General features: G+C 41.9%; 2 protein-coding genes, 1 long non-coding RNA gene and 1 gene segment (V, D, J or C); 3 read left to right on the top strand and 1 right to left on the bottom strand.

The window, feature by feature from the left end:
• Positions 1-2,639: 2,639 nt before the first annotated feature.
• On the top strand, positions 2,640-8,510 carry LOC123972546. The segment is given in 4 exon segments: positions 2,640-2,835; positions 2,928-3,254; positions 8,042-8,240; positions 8,471-8,510. Coding segments are annotated over 4 exon segments (609 nt in total).
• Positions 8,511-10,984: 2,474 nt separating this feature from the next.
• Positions 10,985-13,053, top strand: LOC123973130. Its single transcript, XR_006825535.1, has 3 exons — positions 10,985-11,062; positions 12,725-12,827; positions 12,914-13,053. It is a non-coding gene; the product is annotated as an uncharacterized LOC123973130 (long non-coding RNA).
• A 723-nt stretch (positions 13,054-13,776) lies between these two features.
• LOC123973119 (immunoglobulin lambda-1 light chain-like) lies at positions 13,777-21,887 on the top strand. Its single transcript, XM_046053007.1, has 5 exons — positions 13,777-13,972; positions 14,065-14,391; positions 18,759-18,806; positions 20,689-20,997; positions 21,081-21,887. Exons 1-5 carry the CDS (start codon positions 13,930-13,932, stop codon positions 21,296-21,298), a joined length of 945 nt encoding a protein of 314 aa, XP_045908963.1. The 5' UTR covers positions 13,777-13,929; the 3' UTR covers positions 21,299-21,887.
• Positions 21,888-23,671: 1,784 nt separating this feature from the next.
• The window catches only part of LOC123972545 (immunoglobulin lambda-1 light chain-like), a 6,993-nt gene continuing 3,798 nt past the window's right edge, over positions 23,672-26,866 (bottom strand). Inside the window, exons 4-6 of the mRNA XM_046052069.1 lie at positions 26,586-26,742; positions 24,403-24,711; positions 23,672-24,286 (exon numbers count right to left, since the gene is read on the bottom strand). Coding sequence (XP_045908025.1) covers positions 24,030-24,286; positions 24,403-24,711; positions 26,586-26,742 — 723 coding nt within the window. The 3' untranslated portion in view covers positions 23,672-24,029. The remainder of the gene's footprint in view (positions 24,287-24,402; positions 24,712-26,585; positions 26,743-26,866) is intronic.

Below are 26,866 nucleotides of genomic sequence, written 5' to 3'. Positions count from 1 at the left end.
AGATGTGCATCTCTATGGTAACTATGTGCTGCCTGTTGCTCCTGGTCTCCACCTCCACTTTAAAACCTCCGACTCAGCAGAAACCCACACAGCAGCTTCAGCTGAGCTGTCAATCAGCAACAGCAGCAGCCTTATCTGTCCGCCGCAGGGGCTGATGGGAGGTCTGAGGACCCGTTAGAAACCACGCGGCCCTCGTCTGATCTCACAGCTCGTCCTTGTTTGGCCTCAGCTGCATCAGAGCGCCACTTCTCCCCAGGTTCACCAGAGGAAACACCACTGCACACAATGCTTTTCCTCCCAGCTGCTGCTCTGTGCTGTCTGTGTTCAGGTGAGTGTTTCCAGCCAATCAGGAGCCAGCAAACTCCACCTGGAACAAACACTGTCACACTGACCTTCATCTATCTGTCTGTGTCTCTACAGCGCTAGTTGCCATGGCAGCAGAGCTGATTCAGGATTTAACATGGACCAGGAGAGTCGATGAAACTGTTTCCTTCAGCTGTCGAGGAACTGACCAGTGTGACTATGATTATGTATTCTGGTACCAGAAGAAAGCTAAAGAAACATTCACAAGGATTCTAGATATTAACAGAAATACTGGTAGCATAGATTCAGGTTACGATCATCCTCAGAAAGATGATTTCTCTGCTGTGAGAAAACAGAACGGCTGTGAGTTGCAGCTCAAGAAAGTTAAACCCTCTCATTCAGCCACCTACTACTGCTCCTGTTATAAGAGTGGTACCCACAGTGAGAAATTATCCGTGCAGCCTGAACAAAAACCTGCAGATGTCAAACAGTGTTTGTGACAGGAAGAGAGCAGTAAACCACAGCCCAGGTTCACATATTTCACCTCCATCTCAGCCAGAGTCACAAACATACTGAGCTGAGGGATTTCTTTAATATTCTATTGATTTCTATTTGATCAGATATTCCAGCAGGTTTCTTGTTGTTCCACACAGTGAGGACAAACTAGCAGCACAGAAGCTCAATGATCAAACAAGATAAAGAGAAAACTATTAAAGTACAAACTGAATAAAAGTGTAATCCAGATGGCGGCCACCTGCCTGTACACACCCATTTTACAGAAGAGAAGACCTGTGAGGAAGGCCAACCAACAGAGCAAGAGAGAGGCTGAGTCCTATAAACCAACTAGCAGCAAATGCAGCAGCTCATCCACGAGCACTGCAGGTCTCATGATTTCACACTGTACTATTATTGATTACATCACATGCCACACATTCTCTGTTGGTGATTGGCTAACGACCTGTTTCTAAATTTTACATCAACCACATGGTTTCGTTCTGCAGTCCATCACAAGAAGCACGCTGAGAGGACACACACGAAGCTAGTCTGTCTGAACTGCAATTCAAAGGATAAACCTGGGATCTGGGATCAAAACGGGGAGTAAATCTCTCTCTCTCAATGCACACAAGCCTTTTTCCATCTATTCCAAAACCAATCACTATCAATAAGGAGATGGTGATTTTGTAGACAAGGGATCCTAATTACTAAAAAATATGAATAGAGTGATAAATCTCTTTTCCCAGATTCATAGTGAAAAACAGTGCACTTGACCGACTTGAACTGACTAAGCTTGGCTGATGGAGCCTTACTGGCTCTTTACAGTCTGCCAAGGACTTCCAAGACTGAACCCTGACCTGACCTCCTACTTAGGTTGTTGACCAAAAGAAGATTACAGTACCAGTTTTAATACTACATCTTGGGGGAAACCAGACGCCTGGTGCTTTGTTGTCCTGTTGCTGTCAGGTCAATGTGGAGCCCAAAGGCAAGACACGGAGCAGAGCAGGTACAGTTCTTGATATTTATTACCAACTAAGAGAGAGCAAACTTACAAGGAGTGGCTGAGTCCAGTGAATCCAAAATAATAAACCATCCAAACGAACTGAATCTGCTTTAATGGAAGACTTAACAGCCACTCAGCGTCAGAGAGGGAATGTAGACAGTCTGTGTTATCAGACACTTCTCTTTCATCCCTGTGTCGTCACAGGGTTTGTGTTTGTGTATGAACATCTGTGCCTCTGCAGTCCCATGGGAAGTGGAGTTTTCATCACCTCTGTGTGAGGAAGCAGTCTCCCTGCTTTAGAAGTTATATTTGTCCTCTGCTCCAGGCCAGATGTCTGATACTGCTCTAGGTGGAGGACCTCTCTTCGATATATTTTTCATGTAGCCTACTTCTGTTTTTTCTTCTTTAAAAAGTAAAAAAAGACAACGGTTTGTTGTAATTCATTTATTTGTTCAATTCTCCCAAGAAAATAGACACATTTCCACATCAAGGACCAGACCTGGATTTAACTCTTCTGAACCCTCCGCTGGTTTCAACTTTACAAACTCACCCTTTGAACCTTTGTCTAAAATGATGCAGCAGACATGTACAAATGTTCCATCTGATGGAGTCCTGGGTCTGAAAATTTCACTCAGTCAAACATCATGCAGCTTTAATGAAGAGGCTGAACAAGAAAATACAAATTTTGTGTTTTATTGTATTTTCACCACAGCTGTTAAACAACAAATGACAAAAGTCTGTGTCATTAAATTCCTCTCCTATTTAAAACTTCTGAATCAGAGAAAAAGACATAACAGCTTCAGCTGCTAGTTTGTCCTCACTGTGTGAGCAGCAGCCTTATCTGTCCGCCGCAGGGGCTGATGGGAGGTCTGAGGACCCGTTAGAAACCACGCGGCCCTCGTCTGATCTCACAGCTCGTCCTTGTTTGGCCTCAGCTGCATCAGAGCGCCACTTCTCCCCAGGTTCACCAGAGGAAACACCACTGCACACAATGCTTTTCCTCCCAGCTGCTGCTCTGTGCTGTCTGTGTTCAGGTGAGTGTTTCCAGCCAATCAGGAGCCAGCAAACTCCACCTGGAACACACACTGTCACACTGACCTTCATCTATCTGTCTCTGTCTCTACAGCGCTGGTTGCCATGGCAGCAGACCTGATTCAGGAGGATTTAACATTGACCAGGAGAGCTGGTCAAACTGTTTCCTTCAGCTGTCGAGGAACTGACCAGTGTGACAATGATTACTTATACTGGTACCAGAAGGAAGACATAGAAACATTCACAAGGATTCTGCGGATTGCTAGGAGTAGTTGTAACATAGCTAACAGGTACAATCATCCTCAGAAAGATGATTTCTCAGCTGTGAATAAACAGAACGGCTGTGAGCTGCAGATCCAGAAAGTTGAACTCTCTCATTCAGCCACCTACTACTGCGCCTGTTATAAGAGTGGTACCCACAGTGAGAAATGATCCGTGCAGCCTGAACAAAAACCAGCAGATGTCAAACAGTGTTTGTGACAGGAAGAGAGCAGTAAACCACAGCCCAGGTTCACATATTTCACCTCCATCTCAGCCAGAGTCACAAACATACTGAGCTGAGGGATTTATTTATTATTCTAGTTATTTATATTAAATCAGATATTGGGCGGCACGGTACTGCAGTGGTTAGCACTGTCCCCACACAGCAAGAAGGTCATGGGTTCAAACCTTGGTCATCCCTGGCCTTTCTATGTAGAGTCTGCATGTTCTCTCTGCGTCTGTGTGGTTTCTCTCCGGATGATCCGGCTTCCTCCCAGTGTCCAAAGACATGCAGGCTATGTTAACTGATGTATATGTGTGGCCCTGTGATGGACGGACAACCTGTCCAGGGTGTACCACATCTTTCGCCCCGTGTCAGCTGGAATTGGCTCCTCTACACAGGATATGAGGTTGTAAATGCAGCAGGTCATCTGCGAGCACTACAGGTCTCAAATTTTCACACTATACTATTATTGATTACATTTGGGCTGGATTGGGACGAAAAATCTGCCATGGCATTTTTGGCCCAGGTGGCCCACCAAAATCGGTCCGACACCCCTCACCAATACAATATGCTTCTGTTTCCCCATTGCTCTGTGGAAACCTAAGGCTGCCGGTGATGCTGAAACCCATAAGAATCCGCAAAGAAAATTAAAGCTTGTCCAGAAAACTGAGGCCCGTTGTCCAACATCAGGACCTCTTTGACTTTAGATAGACGATGACGTCAGTGGACCTGGTGCGACATAGCTTTCCGATCTCTACATACCTGGAAAAATAGTCAACAACGAGCAGGTATATTTTTCCTCAGAAGACAAACAAGTCCACCCCAACTTCTGCCATGGTGTATAGGGATGATTGATTCTGATGGGATCAATGGCTCTTTGTGGTTTTGTCGTTCTTGTATGCATGTTCTGCAGTTGAGAACCATTTCGTTCACTTGCTGACCAAGCCCCCGCCACCAAACTAACTGTCAAGCTCGTTTTTTGCACTTCACCATTACCTTGGTGTCTTTCATGTAGTTTGGCTAAAACATTGTTCCGCATTGCCGAAGGTATCACAAGTCGTGTGTCTTTCAGCAGTAAACCATCTTTAACAGTAAGTGTAGCTCGCTCACACCAATTGCTTTTCAGCACAGGTTCTTGTTTTGCATACACCGGCCATCCGTCTGTGCTTAGGGCCATAACACGAGAACAGACACAGTCAGCTTTAAGTTGCTCTTTCAGGTTTTCCATACATGTAGGACTTACAGATACACTCTCCATGACACAGTCCACATAGATATTGGTGCTCTCCATCAGCTCCTGTTCCTCAGTGGACATGCGTGATGTTACAGGCGAGCGTGACAGTGTATCTGCTGTCCAAAGCGACTTCCCTGGCAAATGCACGATAGAGTACGTGTAGCGCATCAGTCTCATCCCGAAGCGTTGGATCCTTGGTGGTAGTAAATCCAGTGCTTGAGCTCCAAATTGTTGTGGGCTACAGAATCTCCCCACTACCTTGTGTTCTTTTGTTCCCCACTTCCCTGTGTTTTCTGTCTGTCCTCCCTGTCTGTGTTTGTCTGGGCGTGGCTACACTAATCGAGCTCCTGCAGTATTTCAATCCCAGTCATCCTCACATTCTTCGCCAGATCGTCAGTTAACCACATGTGGTACATGCGTCAAGGCCAACTATCTTCTCCAGTAAGATTCCTTGTCATTTCTGTCTCTCCCTGGATTAACCTGTTTTTCTCTGCGCCCAGGATCACACTACCTCCGGGAACCCTGCTGAACGCCACACCCCGCTCTGCTCCTATCTTGCCTGGACTAACTCCCCGCCTCTGTGTTCTCCATTCTGCCCTGTTGGAACCAACCACCCAGTCCTCCGTTGCACCTTTCAATAAAACCCCTTTGTTACCCCTTCAAACTGTTCCGAGTCTGCCTTTGAGTCCTCAAGTTTTTGCATTATGACAGAAATAGGCTGATGAGGGGTTTATGATCGGTTTCCAGGCAAAAGTGTTTCCCTATAAGGATCCGTTCGCAAGCCCATGTGAGACCCAGGGCCTCCTTTTTCACCTGTGCATAGCGTTGTTCGGTTAGGGTAAGTGACCGAGATGCATAAGCCAAAGGCTTCCATTCTTCCTCCCATCTCTGGAAAAGGACTCCTCCCAGGCCGTATGATGATGCATCAGCTGACACTTTGGTGTCCTTGTTCACGTCATACATGACTAGCACTGGAGGAGAGGACAGGGCTTTCTTCAGTGTTTCAGACACACCAGCTGTTCTACGCCCCAGACCCAGCAGTATTTCTAAGAGAGGAGGTCACGGAGCGGCTTGTCTTTTTCCACCAGTTGGGGAATGAACCTACCCAGCTGATTAACCACCCCAAGGAAACTTCTCAACCAAACCGATGTCTGTGGCGGAAGCTGCTGGCTGAAATGTTGTGACCCAAGAAGACCACCTCAGACATGGAGGTTTTACACTTGTCCACATTCAGTGTGATTCCCGCTTTTTCCAGCCTTTGTAGCACAGCATGGAGACGTATGCCGTGCTCATCCTGGCTGCATCCCCATACCAACAGGTCATCAATGTGGCAGATCACACCTTCGAGCCGCTCTGTGACCTCTGCCATCATGCACTGAAAGTGCTCAGGAGCAGAGGCGATTCCAAATGGAAGACGGTTGAAGTGAAACCGCCCAAAGGGTGTAATGAAGGTTGTGTACTTGGCTGATTCCTCTGACAGGGGCATTTGCCAGAACCCCATGTTGGCATCCAGTTTGCTGGAGATTTTTTGCGCCAGCTAGCATTCCAAAGCTCTGCTCGACTGATGGCAGAATGTACTTTTCACGGCACACATATTGATTCAAACCAGTCAGATCCACACATAGACTCACCCTGGAACTGTCTCTCTTTGGCACATCCACCATGCCAGCACACCAGTCAGTGGACCCCTCCACACGACTGATGACACCGAGGCTTTCCATTCGCTGGAGTTCTTCCTTGACTTTCCCCACCAGTGATAACGGGATCCTCCTGGGGGTTTTCAGGTAAACAGGTACCGCATCTGGTTTAGGCTTAATGGTGTATGTTTGATGCACAACCCCTAGACCGCTGCACAGCTTGGGGTAATTTGCCTTGAAGGCCTCCATGTCTGTGCTGTCGACACGTTGGAGTAAACCAAGGGCAGCCCGAGCAACGGCATGCTCAGGTTTTTGACCACATAGACCTTCTCCTCGGTCTGCTTAGCTCCTCTCCTCAGCTGCTGTCTTGAGAAACCCAACACCTGCATTGGCACCTGTCCTGGACCAAGCAAGGGTTTCTCTGCTTTCTGGAGATGGGGCTGCAGTGAACTGGAAAAGATGTTGTTAACAGTATGTGGCACCACACTGACATCTGCTCCTGTGTCAAGTTTGAATGTAATGGTTTTGTTCATTATCTTAACATCAAGAAACTTTCCTCCTGTTTGTCTATGCCATGCACAACTTTACCAGCAAAACACACACGCTGGTAGTGACCTTTCTTTCCACACGAACGACACTTTGCATCTTTGGCTGAGCAGTCATGCTTAGGGTGTGGTGAGCCTCCACATTTGTTGCATTGGGAATCTTTTGGTGTTTTGCTCTGAAAGTTGTGTGTCTGGGGTCCCTTGTTTATGCCTTTAGCAAATTTAGACTTTTCTTTGTGCTGTCAGGTGGCTGGATGCTAAACATAGCGCCGGGCGTGTTAGCCATTCTGCTAACTGCCTACCCGCTCTGCTCGTCTCCACTGTTACTCATTTGTATTTACTCAATCTGTCCGTATTCTTTGTTTCTCTTCCCAAGCCGACAAACGTTACAGTCTTCACAGAACTTCTGACACCATGTCGTGTTCTTAAAAGAATATATATGCGTGAGACAAACTGTGAGCTGAACGTGAACTCTTTATTGATATTTCCCCGCCCGGGAACACCTTCCGCTTCCTGCCCTCACATATCCCATAATGCCCTGCATCCAGGCCCGCTTCCTATCGTCTAAGGTCAGGCTTTACACATCAACAATAACAACACCAAAAAGATGTGAGCTAACTTGTAACCTTTTTTTTGCACAATAACTCAGTTTTAAACTTATTGTAGAAGGAAATTCTGGCACATCCAGTCATTGACTTGTTCAGTGCACTGGCTCAGCAAATCTACAGGACAAGGAGAGAGCTGATTACTATCTACAGTATGTGTATCGCCAGGCAGTCAAAAATGTCCTTAAAGAAAATCGTAGGTAGGCAGCAGGTGGATGGCCTAAGTTGTCTCAACATTTCCTCAAGAGTCTTGAAGTCTATTGCATTAAACCGGTCATCCTTACCACATTACTTTTATATACACATGGCTGTGATCTGACATTTTTGGTTGAAAGGGAAGTATAGATGGCAAACTCATTGTATTTATTGGCGGACAGGAGTTCAGTGGGTGTTTGTGTTGGGGGATTTGTCAGCATATCAATGTTTGCAAATAATGTTTTAGCATTTTTAATGTTCTTGTTAATTATGTTGGCAGTCCAGTCCTTAAGTAAAAAAAAAAAGTAAAAAATTGTCATTGTCATGATGCGTGTGTTTGATATGAAGGTGAATCCAGTCCATGTAGTGAACTGTGTGCTGTATTGATGAGGAGCTCAGTGATCAGAGTCCATGTAGTTTCCAGGATCAGACTGAATGCAGTGCTGGAAGCTGCTGTTGACTGTGTGAATGTGTGTCTGTGCTGCTTGTTGCTGCTGTCAAACTTCAGTTAACCCGGTAGTGAAGCCCGTGGTGAGCGTGTACCCAGCAGCATCCAGAGCCCACCTGGAGGGGAAGAGCTCCCTGCTGTGTGTGGCCTCAGGCATGTTTCCTCCTCTGGTCCGGTTCTCCTGGAAAAGACAAAAGGTTAATGGTCCTCTGGAGGAGCTGGCACCTGCTGAGGAGGAGCAGCTGGAGCATTTCTTACTGTCCCAGCAATATTGTTTTTGTGCTTGTTCACCAAAAATGTTTGTCATCACTATCGTACCATGTTTGTTATATGGTCTGATAGTACGGCTTGTGTGTGTGTGCTGGTGTTGATGTTGATAATGACCCACTGGTCTTGTTTCTATGTTTTCCCCCTCTCTTTTAGTATAGTCATTTTTTATTGTAATGGGCTTGATCTGTATGTACTATTTCAAGCCTTTTATCTTTTTAGGTGTGACATATTAACACCTGTCCAGGGACAGCAGATATAAAAATAGCCTTTTGGATAATTCTGTCATATTATTACATTTATTGATGTATTAGTAATGTGCATTATCTATGTTCTATAAATCTGAAATTAAGAAAGAAAATTAAAGTTAAATCATTGACACGTGACTGGATGTTTAAGGGTTAAAACCACAGTGGAGGTAGTTTGTATCTTCATTACAGCTGTTGAAAAACAGATGACAATCTGAGTTACTAAATTCGTCTCCTCTTTAAAACCACAGCAGAAAACCACACAGCAGCTTCAGCTGAGCTGTCAATCAGCAGCAGCAGCCTTATCTGTCCGCCGCAGGGGCTGATGGGAGGTCTGAGGACCCGTTAGAAACCACGCGGCCCTCGTCTGATCTCACAGCTCGTCCTTGTTTGGCCTCAGCTGCATCAGAGCGCCACTTCTCCCCAGGTTCACCAGAGGAAACACCACTGCACACAATGCTTTTCCTCCCAGCTGCTGCTCTGTGCTGTCTGTGTTCAGGTGAGTGTTTCCAGCCAATCAGGAGCCAGCAAACTCCACCTGGAACAAACACTGTCACACTGACCTTCATCTATCTGTCTGTGTCTCTACAGCGCTGGTTGCCATGGCAGCAGACCTGATTCAGAAGGATTTAACATTGACCAGGAGAGTCGATGAAACTGTTTCCTTCAGCTGTCGAGAAACTGACCAGTGTAACAGTGATTATGTATTCTGGTACCAGAAGAAAGACACAGACACATTCACAAGGATCCTGCGTATTGATAGGAGTAATAATAAAGTTTATTCAGGTTACAATCATCCTCAGAAAGATGATTTCTCAGCTGTGAATAAACAGAACGGCTGTGAGCTGCAGATCCAGACAGTTAAACCCTCTCATTCAGCCACCTACTACTGCTCCTGTTATAAGTATGTTGCCCACAGTGAGAAATGATCCGTGCAGCCTGAACAAAAACCAGCAGATGTCAAACAGTGTTTGTGACAGGAAGAGAGCAGTAAACCACAGCCCAGGTTCACATATTTCACCTCCATCTCAGCCAGAGTCACAAACATACTGAGCTGAGGGATTTCTTTAAGATTTATTTATTTGATCAGATATTCCAGCAGTGGCCTGCACTATGAAGGGAGTTCAACCTACTCAGAATTAACTCAGGCTTGACAAACTCTGACCGCCTACACTGCTGTTAATCGGTACTACAACGGTGGATAAGATGTTAGTTAGTTGAGTTGGTGTTAACTTTATTCGGGTTTGTGCGCGTTCTCATAAAAGGGGTGTGTTCGGCCGTGTCAAGATATGAGAAGTTTAAAGACAAGTTAACGGCTAAATCTAATATTGTGCAGCCAGCCACATTTCTGCCGAAAATTAAATTAGACTTCACAATCGGATTTAGCAGTGAGGAAAAACTTGTGAGTTTAGCCCACAATCACTATATTATCATTCACTATACAGACTTTGCAGTGGATTGGGCGTATTCAGAAGAAAACACCAGAGTGATTTGGATTTTTTGTGACTTTAATTTTTTGAGTTGAGTTTGAGTTTTATTCTTGTAAATGTACAACTTTCATCTAGGATTTTTCCCTCAGCTATTAGGTAACCCCACTCTGGCTCCATATTTCTTGGACATGTGAAATAGTCAATCTAAATATTTGAAAACAGTTGGGATATTTTAATTACATCCTACAGATGGGCTACATCTATGAAACTGTACCGTTAATTAAGTTAGAGCTCCTCCTTTAAATCACAGAGGCTGCAGGGCTCGCTGTATGAACGTAATGCTGTTGTGTTAAGAACAACTTCATTTCAGCTGCAATCTAAATATACTTTATCAAGTAGTGTGTATTAATAGCCTACTTCTCACTGAGTACAGATGTGGTGTGTAGTCCACGTATACAGGGTAACCTCGAGTTAACCACAAAGATAACCTACTTGGAGCACTTTACAGATGCAGCGTAAATTGCCATGGCAACAGACCTCGGGTAACACCTATCCATCTTGCATACGGGTTAATCAGAAAGTTACACCCAACGTAGCAAAGTTACTCCCGAAGTTATCTGGATAAGCCAGTTAGCCCGCTTCATAGCAGGCCACTGGTTTCTTGTTGTTCCACACAGTGAGGACAAACTAGCAGCACAGAAGCACAATGAGCAAACAAGATAAAGAGGAAACTATTAAAGTACAAACTGAATAAAAGTGTAATCCAGATGAAGGCCACCTGCCTGTACACACCCATTTTACAGAAGAGAAGACCTGTGAGGAAGGCCAACCAACAGACCAAGAGAGAGGCTGAGTCCTATAGACCAACTAGCAGCAAATGCAGCAGCTCATCCACGAGCACTGCAGGTCTCATGATTTCACACTGTACTATTATTGATTACATCACATGCCACACATTCTCTGTTGGTGATTGGCTAACGACCTGTTTCAAAATTTTACATCAGCCACATGGTTTCGTTCTGCAGTCCATCACAAGAAGCACGCTGAGAGGACACACACGAGGCTAGTCTGTCTGAACTGCAATTCAAAGGATAAACCTGGGATCTGGGATCAAAACAGGTGTCAGGATTTTCGGGGTGAGTGAGAAGCAGGAGTGAGAGCCCAAACACAAGACACTAAGAGCAGAGATTCAGTTCCAGGGTTTAATCCAAACATGGAAAAACTAAGCTTACAGATAACGGTGGCTAACAAGATCCAACACGACTGTACACGTAACTCCAAAGCAAGCAGAACACTCTTCAAACGACACATGACAATGACCGAACAGAGACTGAACAGAAACAGCAAACATTTAACACCAGGGACTAACGATCTGGGAGGGGATACACAGGTGAAAGACATGAGGGACTAATCAAGCACACAGACCGGTAGAGTGACAGCAGGGGACAACAGACAGATACTTACAGATGCAAAACACAAGACCATACATTAACTGGAACCCAAAGTGTTTAGTGGACATGCAATCAGAGAGCAGACAGATCACGAATACACTAACAAGGAACACAGACTGAAGCAAAGATAAAGCAGAACTCAGATTAGACATGGGCAAAATACAGAAGTACAAAGACCAGGAGTGAACACTAAGACATGAACTAAGGCACAGGACTAAGAACTATTAATCAATGAAACTGGCAGAGAACATAAATGACATCTAGCAGACCGACAGAACTGAAGCACGATGGTACAGAAACAACTAATAGATGAGATTGGAACAGAACTGAGATCAGAAAATACCAAAACAACACTAAACACCAGCTGACGGATAATAACCAGACAAACAACAACATAGACTACGTAACAGATTCAGAAGAGACTGAAATAACAAAACTAAGAACTAAACAAGGCAGGCACACGACGTGACAATGGGAAGTAAATCTCTCTCTCTCAATGCACACAAGCTTTTTCCATCTATTCCAAAACCAATCACTATCAACAAGGAGATGGTGATTTTGTAGACAAGGGATCCTAATTACTAAAAAATATGAATAGAGTGATAAATCTCTTTTCCCTGATTCATAGTGAAAAACAGTGCACTTGACCGACTTGAACTGACTAAGCTTGGCTGATGGAGCCTTACTGGCTCTTTACAGTCTGCCAAGGACTTCCAAGACTGAACCCTGACCTGACCTCCTACTTAGGTTGTTGACCAAAAGAAGATTACAGTACCAGTTTTAATACTACATCTTGGGGGAAACCAGACGCCTGGTGCTTTGTTGTCCTGTTGCTGTCAGGTCAATGTGGAGCCCAAAGGCAAGACACGGAGCAGAGCAGGTACAGTTCTTGATATTTATTACCAACTAAGAGAGAGCAAACTTACAAGGAGTGGCTGAGTCCAGTGAATCCAAAACAATAAACCATCCAAACGAACTAAATCTGCTTTAATGGAAGACTTAACAGCCACTCAGCGTCAGAGAGGGAATGTAGACAGTCTGTGTTATCAGACACTGTGAGCTCCAAGGTTAATTCTGATTCAGAGGGAGAGACCGATTTAGGACATGCTACTGTTCAGCCAACAAAACCACTACAGACCAAACCCAAAGTTCATGCTGTAGAAGTGATCTGATAATGGACAGAAATAAAGCCTCGTTTTTATTTTTATTTAACGACAATGTTTTTTCACATCCAGTTGTTATTTCGTTCATCTTTGTTAAAGATTATGTCACGGTCTATCCGTCACCAGTCTTGTGAGTGTGGTTTTGTCTGTCTCTCTGTGTGTGGTGTGGGTGTGGTCTTCCCAGGTTCCTGGCTCTCCGGCACAGCTGCTGACAATCTGCCAATCAAGCCTTGGCTTAAATACTCTGTACTCCTGACTGTCAGCGCCAGATTGTTCTCACCCTTGTGGTAACTACGCACGGTCATGAAGATGTCTAGTGATTTACCTTGTTTTCATGAAAGAACCTAGAGTAACGTGTTTATGTTTGCTTCAGTGCCTGGGATTTCCGTTTGCCACGCCAAGGCCTCCATAACTGGACCTCAGTTCAACCACGCTATCTTTGACCCCGCAGACCAGCTCTGGATAATTCATCAGCACTGTTCCACTCACCGTCTATGTTATCATTAAAACCCTCTTTTGAACCTCAACTCGCTGTCTCTGTCTGCTCTTGAGTCCAAACGTCACCTGACGTAAGATTATAACCTCACCACTAGGCCGTACCAGGGTTTGTGTATGAACATCTGTGCCTCTGCAGTCCCATGGGAAGTGGAGTTTTCATCACCTCTGTGTGAGGAAGCAGTCTCCCTGCTTTAGAAGTTATATTTGTCCTCTGCTCCAGGCCAGATGTCTGATACTGCTCTAGGTGGAGGACCTGTCGTCCAGCTGATATTTTTTTCATGTACTTCTCTTTTTTCTCCTTGACAGTGGTTTGTCTTAATTCATTTATTTGTTCAATTTTCCCCAAGGACAATTGTTTCAGCTTTCCGCAACAAGGACCAGACCTGGATTAAAACTCTTCTGAACCCTCCGCTGGTTTTTACTTTACAAATTAATCCTTTCAACTTTATTTTATTTTCTAGTAGAGATCCCAAAGTTTACAAAAATAGCAAATGTGTCTAAAATGATTCATGACATGACTGCAGTCCTAAGGTTGAACATTTCCCTCAGTGAAATATTATATAGCTTTAATGAAGACACTGAGCAACAGAACAGAAATTTTGAATTGTATTTTAACCACAACAGTTAAAAAACATATAACAGTCTGAGTTACTAAATTCCTCTCCACTTTAAAACCTCCGACTCAGCAGAAAACCACACAGCAGCTTCAGCTGAGCTGTCAATCAGCAGCAGCAGCCTTATCTGTCCGCCGCAGGGGCTGATGGGAGGTCTGAGGACCCGTTAGAAACCACGCGGCCCTCGTCTGATCTCACAGCTCGTCCTTGTTTGGCCTCAGCTGCATCAGAGCGCCACTTCTCCCCAGGTTCACCAGAGGAAACACCACTGCACACAATGCTTTTCCTCCCAGCTGCTGCTCTGTGCTGTCTGTGTTCAGGTGAGTGTTTCCAGCCAATCAGGAGCCAGCAAACTCCACCTGGAACAAACACTGTCACACTGACCTTCATCTATCTGTCTGTGTCTCTACAGCGCTGGTTGCCACGGCAGCAGACCTGATTCAGAAGGATTTAACATGGACCAGGAGAGTCGGTCAAACTGTTTCCTTCAGCTGTAAGAGAACTGACCAGTGTGACACTGATTATGTATACTGGTACCAGAAGAAAGCTAAAGAAACATTGAGTAGGATTTTCTCGATTGGTAGGAGTAGTTGTAACGTAGGCTCACGTTACAGTCATCCTCAGGAAGATGATTTCTCAGCTTTGAGAAAACAGAATGGCTGTGAGTTGCAGATCCAGAAAGTTAAACTCTCTCATTCAGCCACCTACTACTGCTCCTGTGAGAAGTTTGATCTCCACAGTGAGAAATGATCCGTGCAGCCTGAACAAAAACCTTCAGATGTCAAACAGTGTTGACAGGAAGAGAGCAGTAAACCACAGCCCAGGTTCACATATTTCACCTCCATCTCAGCCAGAGTCACAAACATACTGAGCTGAGGGATTTCTTTAATATTCTATTGATTTCTATTTGATCAGATATTCCAGCAGGTTTCTTGTTGTTCCACACAGTGAGGACAAACTAGCAGCACAGAAGCACAATGAGCAAACAAGATAAAGAGGAAACATTACAAGTACAAACTACACATAATCCAGATGAAGGCAAGGCAACTTTATTTAAATAGCACAATTCATACACAAGACAGACTTGGTGTTTTTCACATAACATCACGTTACCCAATTAATAAAATATGAAATAATATAATATAATAATAAAATTAGTGTTGTAGTCAAGACCGCCCTAACCGAGACCAAGTCAAGACCAAGACCAGAGTTTAACGAGCCCGAGACAAGACCAAGACTTTTAGGGGCTCAGACCAAGTTGACACCAAGACTGTGGGAGACCGGTACTCCATCTTACATGACACAGTAAAATGTGGAATGGGATCACCGGTACTTCTCATATTTATCTGAAAAATCCTCATTCCCATTAACACACCCAGATACAAACAGTAAGAGCTGAAATCAACATAAGCATCTTTATTCAACACTCATTTTCCATGCCTACCATAGTGAGGAGGGGGGACAGTCTTTACGGTAACAACACATTTTTAATTAGGGTTATTGGTTTCATTTGAAGCAATACGTGTTAAATCCTATCAAAGTTAGGATTTTAACAAATAAATTAGTCAATGCAAAAGCAATTTATTGTTATTTCCAAAGTTAGAGTCTAAAATCCTGATTCCTCAATGTCCGAGACCGAGACAAGACCGAGTACAAATGCAGTCGAGTCGAAAATGAGACCAAGACCATCAAAAAGTGGTCTTAAGACCAAGACCGGTCTCAAGTACTACAACACTACATAAAATATATTTAAATTAAAGAAGAAGAAGAATATAATCAAAACTTATTTGATAATTTAACAACAATAAAAATCTAGTTCCCTCCAGTCATCACAATACTACAATTATTTGACAGGTCTCTTTCTCTCTTAGATTTGTAGTCTAACAGAAGGAAATGGTGAACATAAACTTTCTTAGTCTGGATTTGGAGCAAGTCTCAAAACTTCTGAAAGTTTATTCCAGGTTTTTTTCTGCGTAGTAGCTAAATGCTGCTTCTTCGTGTTTTGTATTGACTCTGGAAGCAGTCAACAGACCTGAGGGACTAAAGAGGTCCAGATGGAGAAATTTCCCCATGCAAAGAGCTCTAGCTTGTCCTGCCAGCTAGGATTGTATTTTCAATTCCCTCAGTTCAGATTTGAGAAGGTATGTTTGCTCCAAAGATTTGTGCTTTGTCTCGTAGTGGTGCTTCACATTGGCGTCAGTCGGCGATCATGTGAGATATTCTGGTTTTGAACTGCCTGTGAGAAGGATGTACATGTAAGAATCTAAAGAATCTCGTCTCCTCTCTCCCAGTGTGTCTCTCGCTCGCTGGCTTGACTCGTAAAGCGTATCAGAATGCATAGATTTGATTGGCTGAGTAGTATCAAATGAGATTATTGGAACACATGCAATTGGTCAGTGAGTTTCCTGGGCCGTTAAACCAGGACAGTAAATGCTAGAATTGCTGCGCGGGTTAAAATAGAAACGCTTCGTCATGACGTAGTAATGCTCTGCTATAAATCTGCGTCCAGAGAAAACGGTGGCTGGGTCCGGACCCTGACCATAGTCCGCCTACTAGTGACCTCGGGACTAGGGTGTTCATATCATAAAACATTTCAGTGATACATTCTGGCCCTAAAACATTTAGTGATTTATAGGTGAGCTGCAGTATTTTGAAATCCATTCTCTGACACACATGCAGGGATTTTAAAATGGTATCATGTGTTCAATTGTTCTGGTCTTTGTTAGAACTTTGTTAGAAAGGCAGCAGTGTTCTGTACAAGCTGAAGTGCTAAGTGAACAAGTTTTGTTTGAAGTCCTAGAAGTCTTGCTATGTTTTTAAAGTGATGGTAGGCTGATTTTGTTACTGACTTGATTTGATGAGTCCATAAAAACACCAAGATTTCTAGCTTGATTTTTGGGTTTCAGAGACAGGGAGTCTTGGTGCAGTTGTTTGGTCGAAAGTTCAATCAGTCCAAACGGAGAGTGTGAAAGCAAAACTCAGTGTAGCTGGTGCTGTTTGCTGCATGACAGGAGAACCTCTTGGCAGCGGTGGTCGCTCCCCCCTGCAGAAGATGCAGATGGGGTGTTAGTCTTACTTTTTGCCGAAATCAAGACACACACACACAAAAAAAAAATATTATTCAAAATATTCAACCAAACAAAAATGTACGTTCAGTCATGCAGATTTGGTCCAGCCCTTTGAGTCATGATAAAAGGGTTTCCTAGGCTCAAAAGCAGTCTTGTTCAACACACTGGGGGAAGCCATGTAGCTTCATTTATGAACGCTGAAAGCAGGTAAAGTATATAAATGAGAGAAAGATCCAATAAGAAGGTGGTTGGGGTGGACAGGTGAGCCAGAGACAAGACTTTCAAACACTTTTAATCCAAAACATGATGTTTTCCTATACCTAACCAAGAGGTTCTGTTGCCTAAACCTAACCAGGTGGTTTCACAATGTTTCACAGTGTTAACCGCAAGTTTTCTATGCTACTGTAAATGTATGTGAATATGTGTGAGATAGTTAAAAACAAACTTACGTAGTCACCAAAATGAGTTTGACAGAATATGAACAGCGTATTATACAGCCGACCAGAAGGTACAGCCTGGCCTGCTCTTTTTTCTGCACTACTGTGGACATGATATATTGGGCGGCTATGGTTCAGGGGGTAGAGCGGGTTGCCCGTTAATCGGAAGGAAAGTTCAATCCCTGGCTCCTCCAGGCTGCATGTCGAAGTGTCCTTGGGCAAGATACTGAATTGCCCCTGGTGGCTGTTCCACCTGTGTATGAATGTTAGTTTCTGTTTGAGCTCTTAGGCTCAGTGTGTGAATGTCTTCCGCATGACTATGGTAGACAATATTGTTATTATGCAAGGTTTGGCCTCACAGGAGCATGTAGTTTGAATAGAGACGTCATGTTAGCTAGCTCAGATAATTAGTTGCCAATGGAAACATAATAATTCCTGACTTGTGACTTTATGACTTGAACCAACTTTAGACTGTGCTATAAAGCCCAACCCAATTTCCCAACCTGTCTAGATGTACTGAGTGGCCAACATTGTCAAATGCGGGACTAAGATTGAATAATACCAGTACTGAAATTTTGCCATGGTGCGAATCTCTTTTAGAAGTTCAATAAGAGCAGTTTTGGTGCTGTGGAGGTGTTGAAATCCCGTTTGGTTAGCAAGCAAAGCAACCTCTTGAGACTAACAAGTAAACACTAACAAGATGTTTTAACTAATGAAGGGTAGATTTGATGTTTGATGGTAGTCTTTCAAACTGTCTCCATTACAGGCCTCCCTTCTAAGTTTGCCAATTTGCTTATGGGATAGTGCAAAGTCATTTTTAAAAACATTGTACTGAATTTCAGAACTATGGCGTCCTGAAAGTGACAAATAGTGAGATTTTTCTGAGGAATAGACTTGCACCCTTTTCATGTTTCAATCAGGCTGCTGCCTCACACTGACATTTGCTAATTAGCACTACACACATGTTACAACTGAGGCTTTCAAGTCAGTTTTATTTATATAGTCCAATATCACAAATCCTACATTTGCCTCAAGAAGCTTTACAATCTGTGCAGCGTACGACCCCCTCTGTTGATCAATTCAGATCAGGAAAAACTTCCCAAAAAACCCTTTAGTGGAGGATCACAAAAGTTATTTCAGTTGATCCTGAGGGAAAATGTGTACTGGACCATAATAAATGGTAATCAATTCAATAGTAGGGATATTTTAGTCTGAACCAAAAACATCAACCTGCTGGTGGTACAAGATGAGTCAACCCATCCATCCATCCATTGTCAACAACTTCTCCTGTTACAGGGTTGCGGAGGGCTGGTGCCATTTAGTGAATCCTCTGAGGACCAAGAATGTCTGAACAACATGTCAATCCATCCTTTGGTCCAGGTCCAGTCCATCTGGACCAGCAGACATCAGCATGCACAGAGCAACACTGCTAGTGTGTCTAAAAAGACAATAAAAGAAGAGACAGTCATGTTGATATGAACATTAGAGAAACACATCATGCAGCTGAAATATGATCCTGGTTCATCATCTGGACTCGTTCACCTCAGCTGACACATTCAGCAGCTGACAGGTTTTTGTATTACTCTGTTTCACTGTGGGAGGATACTACTACTTCATCTTTGGCTCTGGAACTAAACTGTATGTAACAGGTAAGAATCAACATTTTCCTTCAGTTGTTTTATTGAACAAGTTAAAATGTGTTTTAATGAGTTTCTGCTGCTTCAGGCTTCAAATATTAGTTTGTTCATAATTAGTAGAGTTCTTGCAGCCGTGCAGCTATTGTCACACAAAGTTCATAATTCCCGAAAAAATCTTTAAAGCTCACACAACTGAAGTTATTCTTTATTTCTGCACGAGTCAAAACTGATTCATTTAGAAAAAGGAAGAAACTGAAAAAGTTGCAAACAGCATTTGATCCTCTCAGTGATTCAGTACTGTATCATGTTTATTGTATATTAAACAAAATATGTCAGTAAACATATTTTATATAGCATAAAACTTTAAACGTGTGTTTAAATGTTTCATAAGATAATTAATGAGTAATATGTAACATGATAATTGTATTCTATATGATGGTACATGTCTTTTAGTAAAAGATATATTTATACATGAAGGCAAACATTCATATTGATATTGAATATGATATTACAATAAAACCCATTTTTAAAAAAGTAATATTTATTATATTTAACATGATTCAAGATACATGTATGTAACTTTGCTTTCATTGTACAACCTTTACTTGTGTTGTATAATGAACACCTCAAATTTCTTTCTATTCTGATAATCATTCAGCTGACGCTTTTATCCAAAGCGACTTACAATTGCTATAAATGTCAGATACTGCAGATATTATATTAAGGATTGAATTATAATAATATATTTAAATATTTCCTGGGGAATATCTAAAGTTTTACTTTATCTTATGTTATGAAAATTATCAATATTCACATTTGAAATATCCGAACATTTCAGAACAAACCCATGTAGTTGTGTTTAATTGTGTTGTAAAAGTTAAAAAGAGATTTTGTTAGTTTCTTTAGTAATTATATAATACGCTGTACATGTTGTGATATTAAAATGAAAATTTATTTATGTCAAGGTATGTTTATTAGCCTATAATATGTAAACTAACCGTGACAATGGGAAACGCCTCCTTTCCAACACGTTCTCATCTCAGGGTGTCAAATACTGAAGCTTTGAGAAAGCGTGACTCACAAAGTGCCCTTCAGAATCCATATGATATGCCTTTTTAATAGTCAGGATTTTCAGACTACAGATTGAACACAAGGAGAAAGTTAAACAGTTCATTTAACAACAGAAATGTGCTAAGAGGGAGGTTAGGCCAGAGTAGGGCTTTCCCAGTCCCGGGCTGGGGAAAGAGGAGCTTGGGCGGCCCTAACTGGTGAGGCTGAGTTGGAGATTTGTCTGGGCGGCAAGAGGGTAGCAAACGCAGAGGCAGAGGCAGCGGCTCAACAGAGGATGCCTGTGGCTGAAAAGAACAGGTTGAAGCTAGCTTGGCAGAAACAGAGCAAGACACGTCAGACAAAACAAAACACACCAAGCTCCCAGCATGCAACCATAGAAAACAATCAAAAACACAAAGCACTCATTCGCATACTGGAGTCACTGCCGGGGATTCGTGACAATAATATGAGGTATTTATGCAGCTAGGTTACATTTAGGCATGAAAAACTCCTTTGTGTTTGGGTTGAAATAAGTACATTTCTTGATGGCGGATGGGTTACACCAGAGTTACTTAAATGCCCAGTGTCATACAGCTGCTGAAGGCTACCTCCAGGCTTTCATTTCTTTCCTCATATAACTTAATATTATTAAACAAAACATGATACATGTGTTTTTATGTGAAGGTGAATCCAGTACATGCAGTGAACTGTGTGCTGTATTGATGAGGAGCTCAGTGATCAGAGTCCATGTAGTTTCCAGGATCAGACTGAATGCAGTGCTGGAAGCTGCTGTTGACTGTGTGAATGTGTGTCTGTGCTGCTTGTTGCTGCTGTCAAACTTCAGATGAGCCGGTAGTGAAGCCCGCGGTGAGCGTGTACCCAGCAGAATCCAGAAAAGGACAGGAGGAGAAGAGCTCCCTAATGTGTGTGGCTGCGGACATGTTTCCTCCTCCGGTCCGGTTCTCCTGGAAAAGAATAAAGGATAATGGTCTTCAGGAGGAGCTTGCACCTGGTGAGGAGGAGCAGCGGGAGTTCAGACAGTTGGGATGCATTGCCGCCATCAGAGTGATTGATGAGGACGCTCGCAACGCATATAATTACCGCTGCTACGTCCAGCACGAGGGGGGGGAAGTGGAGGCCAAAATAAAACAAGGTAATGAAGACTTGATGACTGTGTTCAGCAGAGATTTAGCTTCAGAGGACTGACATTTCTTTCTGACTCCTTTTCTGTTTCAGAGGTTTCTGCAAAGACATCACCTCCACCATCACGTCCACCATCACGTCCACCATCACGTCCACCATCACGTCCACCATCATGTCCACCATCATGTCCACCATCACGACCACCATCAGTGTCCTTCCAGTCTCAGTGCAGGGTGAAGCTGCTCTGGCTGATGTACACAGTGCTGATAGTGAAGAGTCTGGTGTACTGCTGTGGACTCCCTCTGCTGTGAATCCTCAGAAACAAGGGACCGTCCACCTGCTGCACACATGCTGACTGACTGTTTTCTGCTCGCCATCTTACTCACTGATCACTTTGATCAGCAGTTAGAAATGTTAGTTATGAAGTGTTGTGTTGTTTAAATATATCTTTTACGCACGGGTTACATACAGTCATCCTAAAAACATAAACACATGTGTACACCTCACACATCAAGTTGTTAATTTGTGATAATAACTGAATCTTTATCATGTGAGCCATTGAACTCAATTAGCCAGCGGCCACCTCTGAGAACAGGGTCAGATTAACACATTAACATAAATATACTTTTGATTTGTCCTTAAACAACCACACATATACAGGACAAAGTCACACACACACACACACACACACACTGTCCTTATGACACATGCTCATCTCTTCATCTAGTGTTTGTTTAGTGCATTTAAGTTAGTAATAGCAATTATTTGACATGTCTCTTTCTCTCAAAATGTCTAGCAGAAACTAAAGGTGAACATAAATGTTCTTAGTCTGGATTTAAAACTAGTCACATGCAGCAAGTGTCTAATCTTCTGAAGGTTAGTGCATTTAAGTTAGTTGGATCTTGTGTGTTTTGCTTTGTTTACCTTGTTAAATAAATACTTGAGTATATACATGCTGATTTCTTTTAATATAGAGTGAATATATTGCCAACCTCCTCCACGTAGAAATCCAAATCCTTTAACCCACTTTTTATTATAATATATTATATTATTTTGTTATACTCGGATTGCCAACATTAAAGTTTAGTGTATTTCCTGAGACTGAATTAGGTATTTGGGCATCACTTTCTCTATTGTTTAAGAGTGGTGCCTTGAGGAGATAATTATATATGTCATGCCATTTAAACCCTTTTCCCCAACAAAACGTATATATTTGCTGAGTATAAATTCTGTGGCAAAGTGTTATTTTGATGCTCTTGTTTATTTCCACCTTAAATTGTGACATGACTCAAATTCTTTCAGTGTAGCTTTCTCAGTAAACAGAAAAATCTCAGCATCTGTGTTATAATTATATAATTAATTAATTATAATTATTATTATTATTATATGTAGCTATTTTGCTACAGTTACGCTTGTTTGCAACCTGACCTTACTTTTCTCTGCGTGAGGGAAGAATTTAGAAAGTTGCGTGGCGCTGTGGGGAGCCCCCAGCTGCAGTAGTAGGCCTACATGGATCGTGCGTAATATTCATCCAGCCAGAGGGAACGATCACGAACCATTCACAGCGTGTCAGTCGTACTAGAGACACGACCTGTACCAGAGAAGAAGTGGCGGAGGAGCGTACAGAGCCAGGGCCAGGAGACCCGCTGTAGACCGTCTGTGATCTGACGCTCTGCATGATCCATGGTGATAGAGAAATATAGAGATTAATGGCAATAAAGTATGCTGTAAATGTTTTAGAGACCTCCCGAAATATCACAAATCATGCTTTTAGAGCTGATGTCTTACTAAGGGCAGATGAACTCCCCTGGCTCCCCGGTAATTCGCACCCTGCATTACACCAAGAGAAGGACTGGCACCAACTCAGACAACTGAGTCTGAGTTATAGAATGGACATGGTTTTTTCATGGAATACCTTGGGTTGGCATTGTACTTTTTATTTGCACTGGGTGGTGATAATGCAACATGTTTGGATGCCAACCGCCATTAAAACTCACAGAGCTAAACAAGAACAGTAAAGCTCCACTGACTGCCTGTTGGAATCAGTGTGAGGATCAGAGCAGACTGCAGGAGGTTGAATATTTCTCCTTTTATTTCAGCCTCTCAGCTCTGAGTTCAGGATTTGAGTTGTTATATATAATATTGTTTCTCTCACAGATTAATAACACAGATCAAAGCTGAGACAGTGAGTACTGAGCGCTGAAATCAAACTGAACTTCCTGGAATGATTCTTTAACCAGAGTCGACGGTTGTAACTGTCATTGTGGTATTAATATGAAAAAGTGCAGCTAGCGGTGAGGAGGCTACAGAGCAGAAACCCACACAGCCCGTCTGCTGCAGGAAAGGAAGTGCTGATTAACCACTGAGAACAGATTCATATCTGCTGCTGTACACACTCATCAACTCCTCTCCCTCTCTGTAGCTGTTTGTCTTTTCTCTTGTTGTCTGGAAGCTTTTTTTCCACTGAGCCCTCCACCCACACAGAGTTGAACTGAGCCCAGAGACCAACAATGACGACCATCCATCATATATGTTTTTATATTTAAAGGCATAAACTATTTCAAGAAAACATTGTAAAGAAAAATTTAGTTGAGATTTTGAAGGTAAAAATTCTGTTATAGATATTTAATCACTTGATTTAAAGTTTGTAGTATCTAGAAAATAAAAGTTATATATTGTCCAAATTTAAATGTTTTAGTTTATTTTATTGAAACTGCGCATTAATTCAGACAAATAGACTAAGTACTACCACTATTTCTAATAAAAATAAGAATAAGAATAACAAATTTTGTTAAATGTTTAACAGTCTTTGAAATTGAAGCAAAAAGAAAATCAACAGAAATATTCAATATAAAATAAGCATTTCATTACAAAACTACTGAACATTGAGTTCTTAGAGAGCCTCTTATCTGCTGTTCAGATCTGGACAGTTTTGTGAACTTCAGGCTTTGGCTTTGCAGACAGGACTTGCTGGCTGGATAATTTCATTATTTGTTTTAAAAGAGGAAGATTATGAACTCTCAGTCTGAGATAATGGGCTTCTCAGATTCTGTACTTCAGGGACCGGCTCTGGACTTTCTCTTCAGGCATTAGCAGACGGTGAGAAGTTGAAGCTGCTGGGGGAGAGTCAGTCTCTTCAGTGTGGTCAGAGGACGGTCCCTTTCTAAAGATGCTGAGCAGAGAGAGTCCACTGCAGTACACCAGACTCTTCACTATCAGCACTGTGTACATCAGACAGAGCTGCCTCTCTGTGTACCAGGATTGGACAGGGGCTGCTGGTTGTGGAAGAGCAGAAACCTCTGAAACAGAAAAGGAGTCAGAAAGAAATGTCAGTCCTCTGCTCCTCTGCTCTCTTTGACAGCGTCTCCACATGAAGCTGAATCTCTGCTGAACACAGTCACCAAGCCTTCATTACCTTGTTCTGTTTGGGCCTCCACTTCCCCCCCCTCGTGCTGGACGTAGCAGCGGTATTTATACGTGGAGAGAGCGTCCCCATCAATCACTCTGATGGCGGCGGTGCGTCCCGACTCTCTGAGCTCCAGCTGCACCTCCTCAGCAGGTGCCTGCTCCTCCAGAGGACCATTATCCTTTCGTCTTTTCCAGGAGAAGCGGACCAGAGGAGGAAACATGTTTGAGGCCACACACAGCAGGGAGCTCTTCCCCTCATGGTGGGCTCTGGATGCTGCTGGGTACACGCTCACCACGGGCTTCACTACCGGCTTATCTGAAGTTTGACAGCAGCAACAAGCAGCACAGACACACATTCACACAGTCAACAGCAGCTTCCAGCACTGTTTATTAACCAATCTATCCAATTACTCTGATATAACATATCAAAACATTTGTTTACCAGCATATATTTTACAGCAGCAACAGCAGCTTCCAGCACTATATATTAACATTCTGATATTCTAATATTATCATTTTCATAATTTAAAAGTAACTACATTTATATGATGGTAAATATAACTTATGCAGTAATAATATATACAATCAAATTACATTATAAGACATTCAATATTAATAGAGACTATGTTTATGCTTTATATCATGTTATACATATAAAATGCTTTATACAATATATATAAATGCAAATAAAAATTAGATTTAAACTATTATCTTTCCAATTAGCCCGATATAAATATATAGATTACAATCAGTTGCATTGTTTACCTTAAAACATTGTGAAACTATTTTTCAGAAAATATATCTTATAGTAAAATAAATATATCTAAAATATTTGCGTTATCAGCAGTATTTTGCAGTCGTTTGCAATGTATTTTGAGTAACCTCGTAATATTTAGCTTTTCTCTGCGTTCTCTTGCAGTATCTCGCATTACTACACAAAATGTTTTGTGTTCTCTTACAATATATTTTGCGCTACCTCGCAATATCTTTTATGTTTCCTACCAATATGTTTTGCATTCTCTTGCAATATTTCACCTTACTTCACAATAAGTTTTGTGTTCTCTCGCAATACTTTTGTAAAGTAAAATTCAATGAGCTGATCCATTCTGGGGCATTGCACTGGGAGCAGCTGAACAGACAGACACAGCTATGGCTCAGAAGCAATATAAGAAGAAGAGTATTGTGAGAGATCGCAAAAGTATTAAAGAGTAGTGAGAGTAATTAACACATATTGCGAGGTAACACAAAAATACTGCGAGATAATGAGAAGTATTGCAAGAGACTGCAAACTTTACTCTGAGAGAACGCAAAACATACTGCAACGGAACATAAAATATCACTAGGTAATGCAACAGTGTTGCAAGAAAATGTAAACTTTATTGCGAGGGAATGCAAAAGTAGTCCTCAAAAATATTCTCGGGGGCACCTTAATACAGAATGTAAACCACCATATACTTTAATATATTATATTATATTATTAATGATATACTAATATATTTAATTTTGATTTTGAATGTACCTTGATGTAATATTGTACATACATGGTGGACAAATGTATTTCTATATGATTATCTGATTGTAAATATATTTTGTAAAATAATTAAACTTGTAAAAACCTGTGATGAAATATTTATTTCATATGACATATTTCTTTTAATTTTCTGCAATACAAAATATATTTTGAATCATACAAATTAACAATATTCAACAACATTACAATGCAAATGTATTCATCACTGTACAATATTTACTATAGGCTTACTGTACATTAAAATACATTAAAATCACATACCACACAAATAAATAACATTTCAGAAACATTAAACATATTTTCAATGATGTTATACTAATGTTTGTTAACTGCATTTGAATTTGAATATTAAAATCAACTCTGGACAACTGAACCTGAGTGAACTTGAGGATACCTGCTCGTCTCTTAAATTTACTTTCATCTGATAAACAGAGCAAGAAAATCCACCACAATCATTCATCTAGAATTTTAATTTCTTCCAGCGGAGAGACAAGAAACCCAGTGTGAGGTTTGACTAAACAGCAGCTGATGGGAACACAGAGCAGAGTTACAACATCACTGCTGAGTGCCTCTCATTACTTTAAGGTTTTAAGAAGACTGAGAAAACTTAAAAGCCTATACAATAAAACAACAGAAGGAAAATGGATGTTTAATCTTACCTGTTACGTAGAGTTCAGTTCCAGAGCCAAAGATCAGGTATCTGTTGGATCCACTGGATCCTCCCACAGTGAAATACACTAATACAAAAACCTGTCTGCTGCTGAATGAATCAGTTGAGACCAAATTATGAACCAGGAAACTCAATGTTGTGTTTCTCTAATCTTCATTTGTAGTTTAAATAGAGATTATAGAGATGATTGTTTGTGTTTACCATCAAATTGAAAAATGTGATTGTTTAATCATGAATTATGTCCAAGTAATGTTATAACTAATATAATTA

Source organism: Micropterus dolomieu, linkage group LG06 (assembly GCF_021292245.1).
Source record: "Micropterus dolomieu isolate WLL.071019.BEF.003 ecotype Adirondacks linkage group LG06, ASM2129224v1, whole genome shotgun sequence".
Taxonomy (NCBI): Eukaryota; Metazoa; Chordata; class Actinopteri; order Centrarchiformes; family Centrarchidae; genus Micropterus; species Micropterus dolomieu.
Note: the sequence above shows the minus strand (reverse complement) of the source record. Positions and strands in the feature narration are given on the sequence as shown.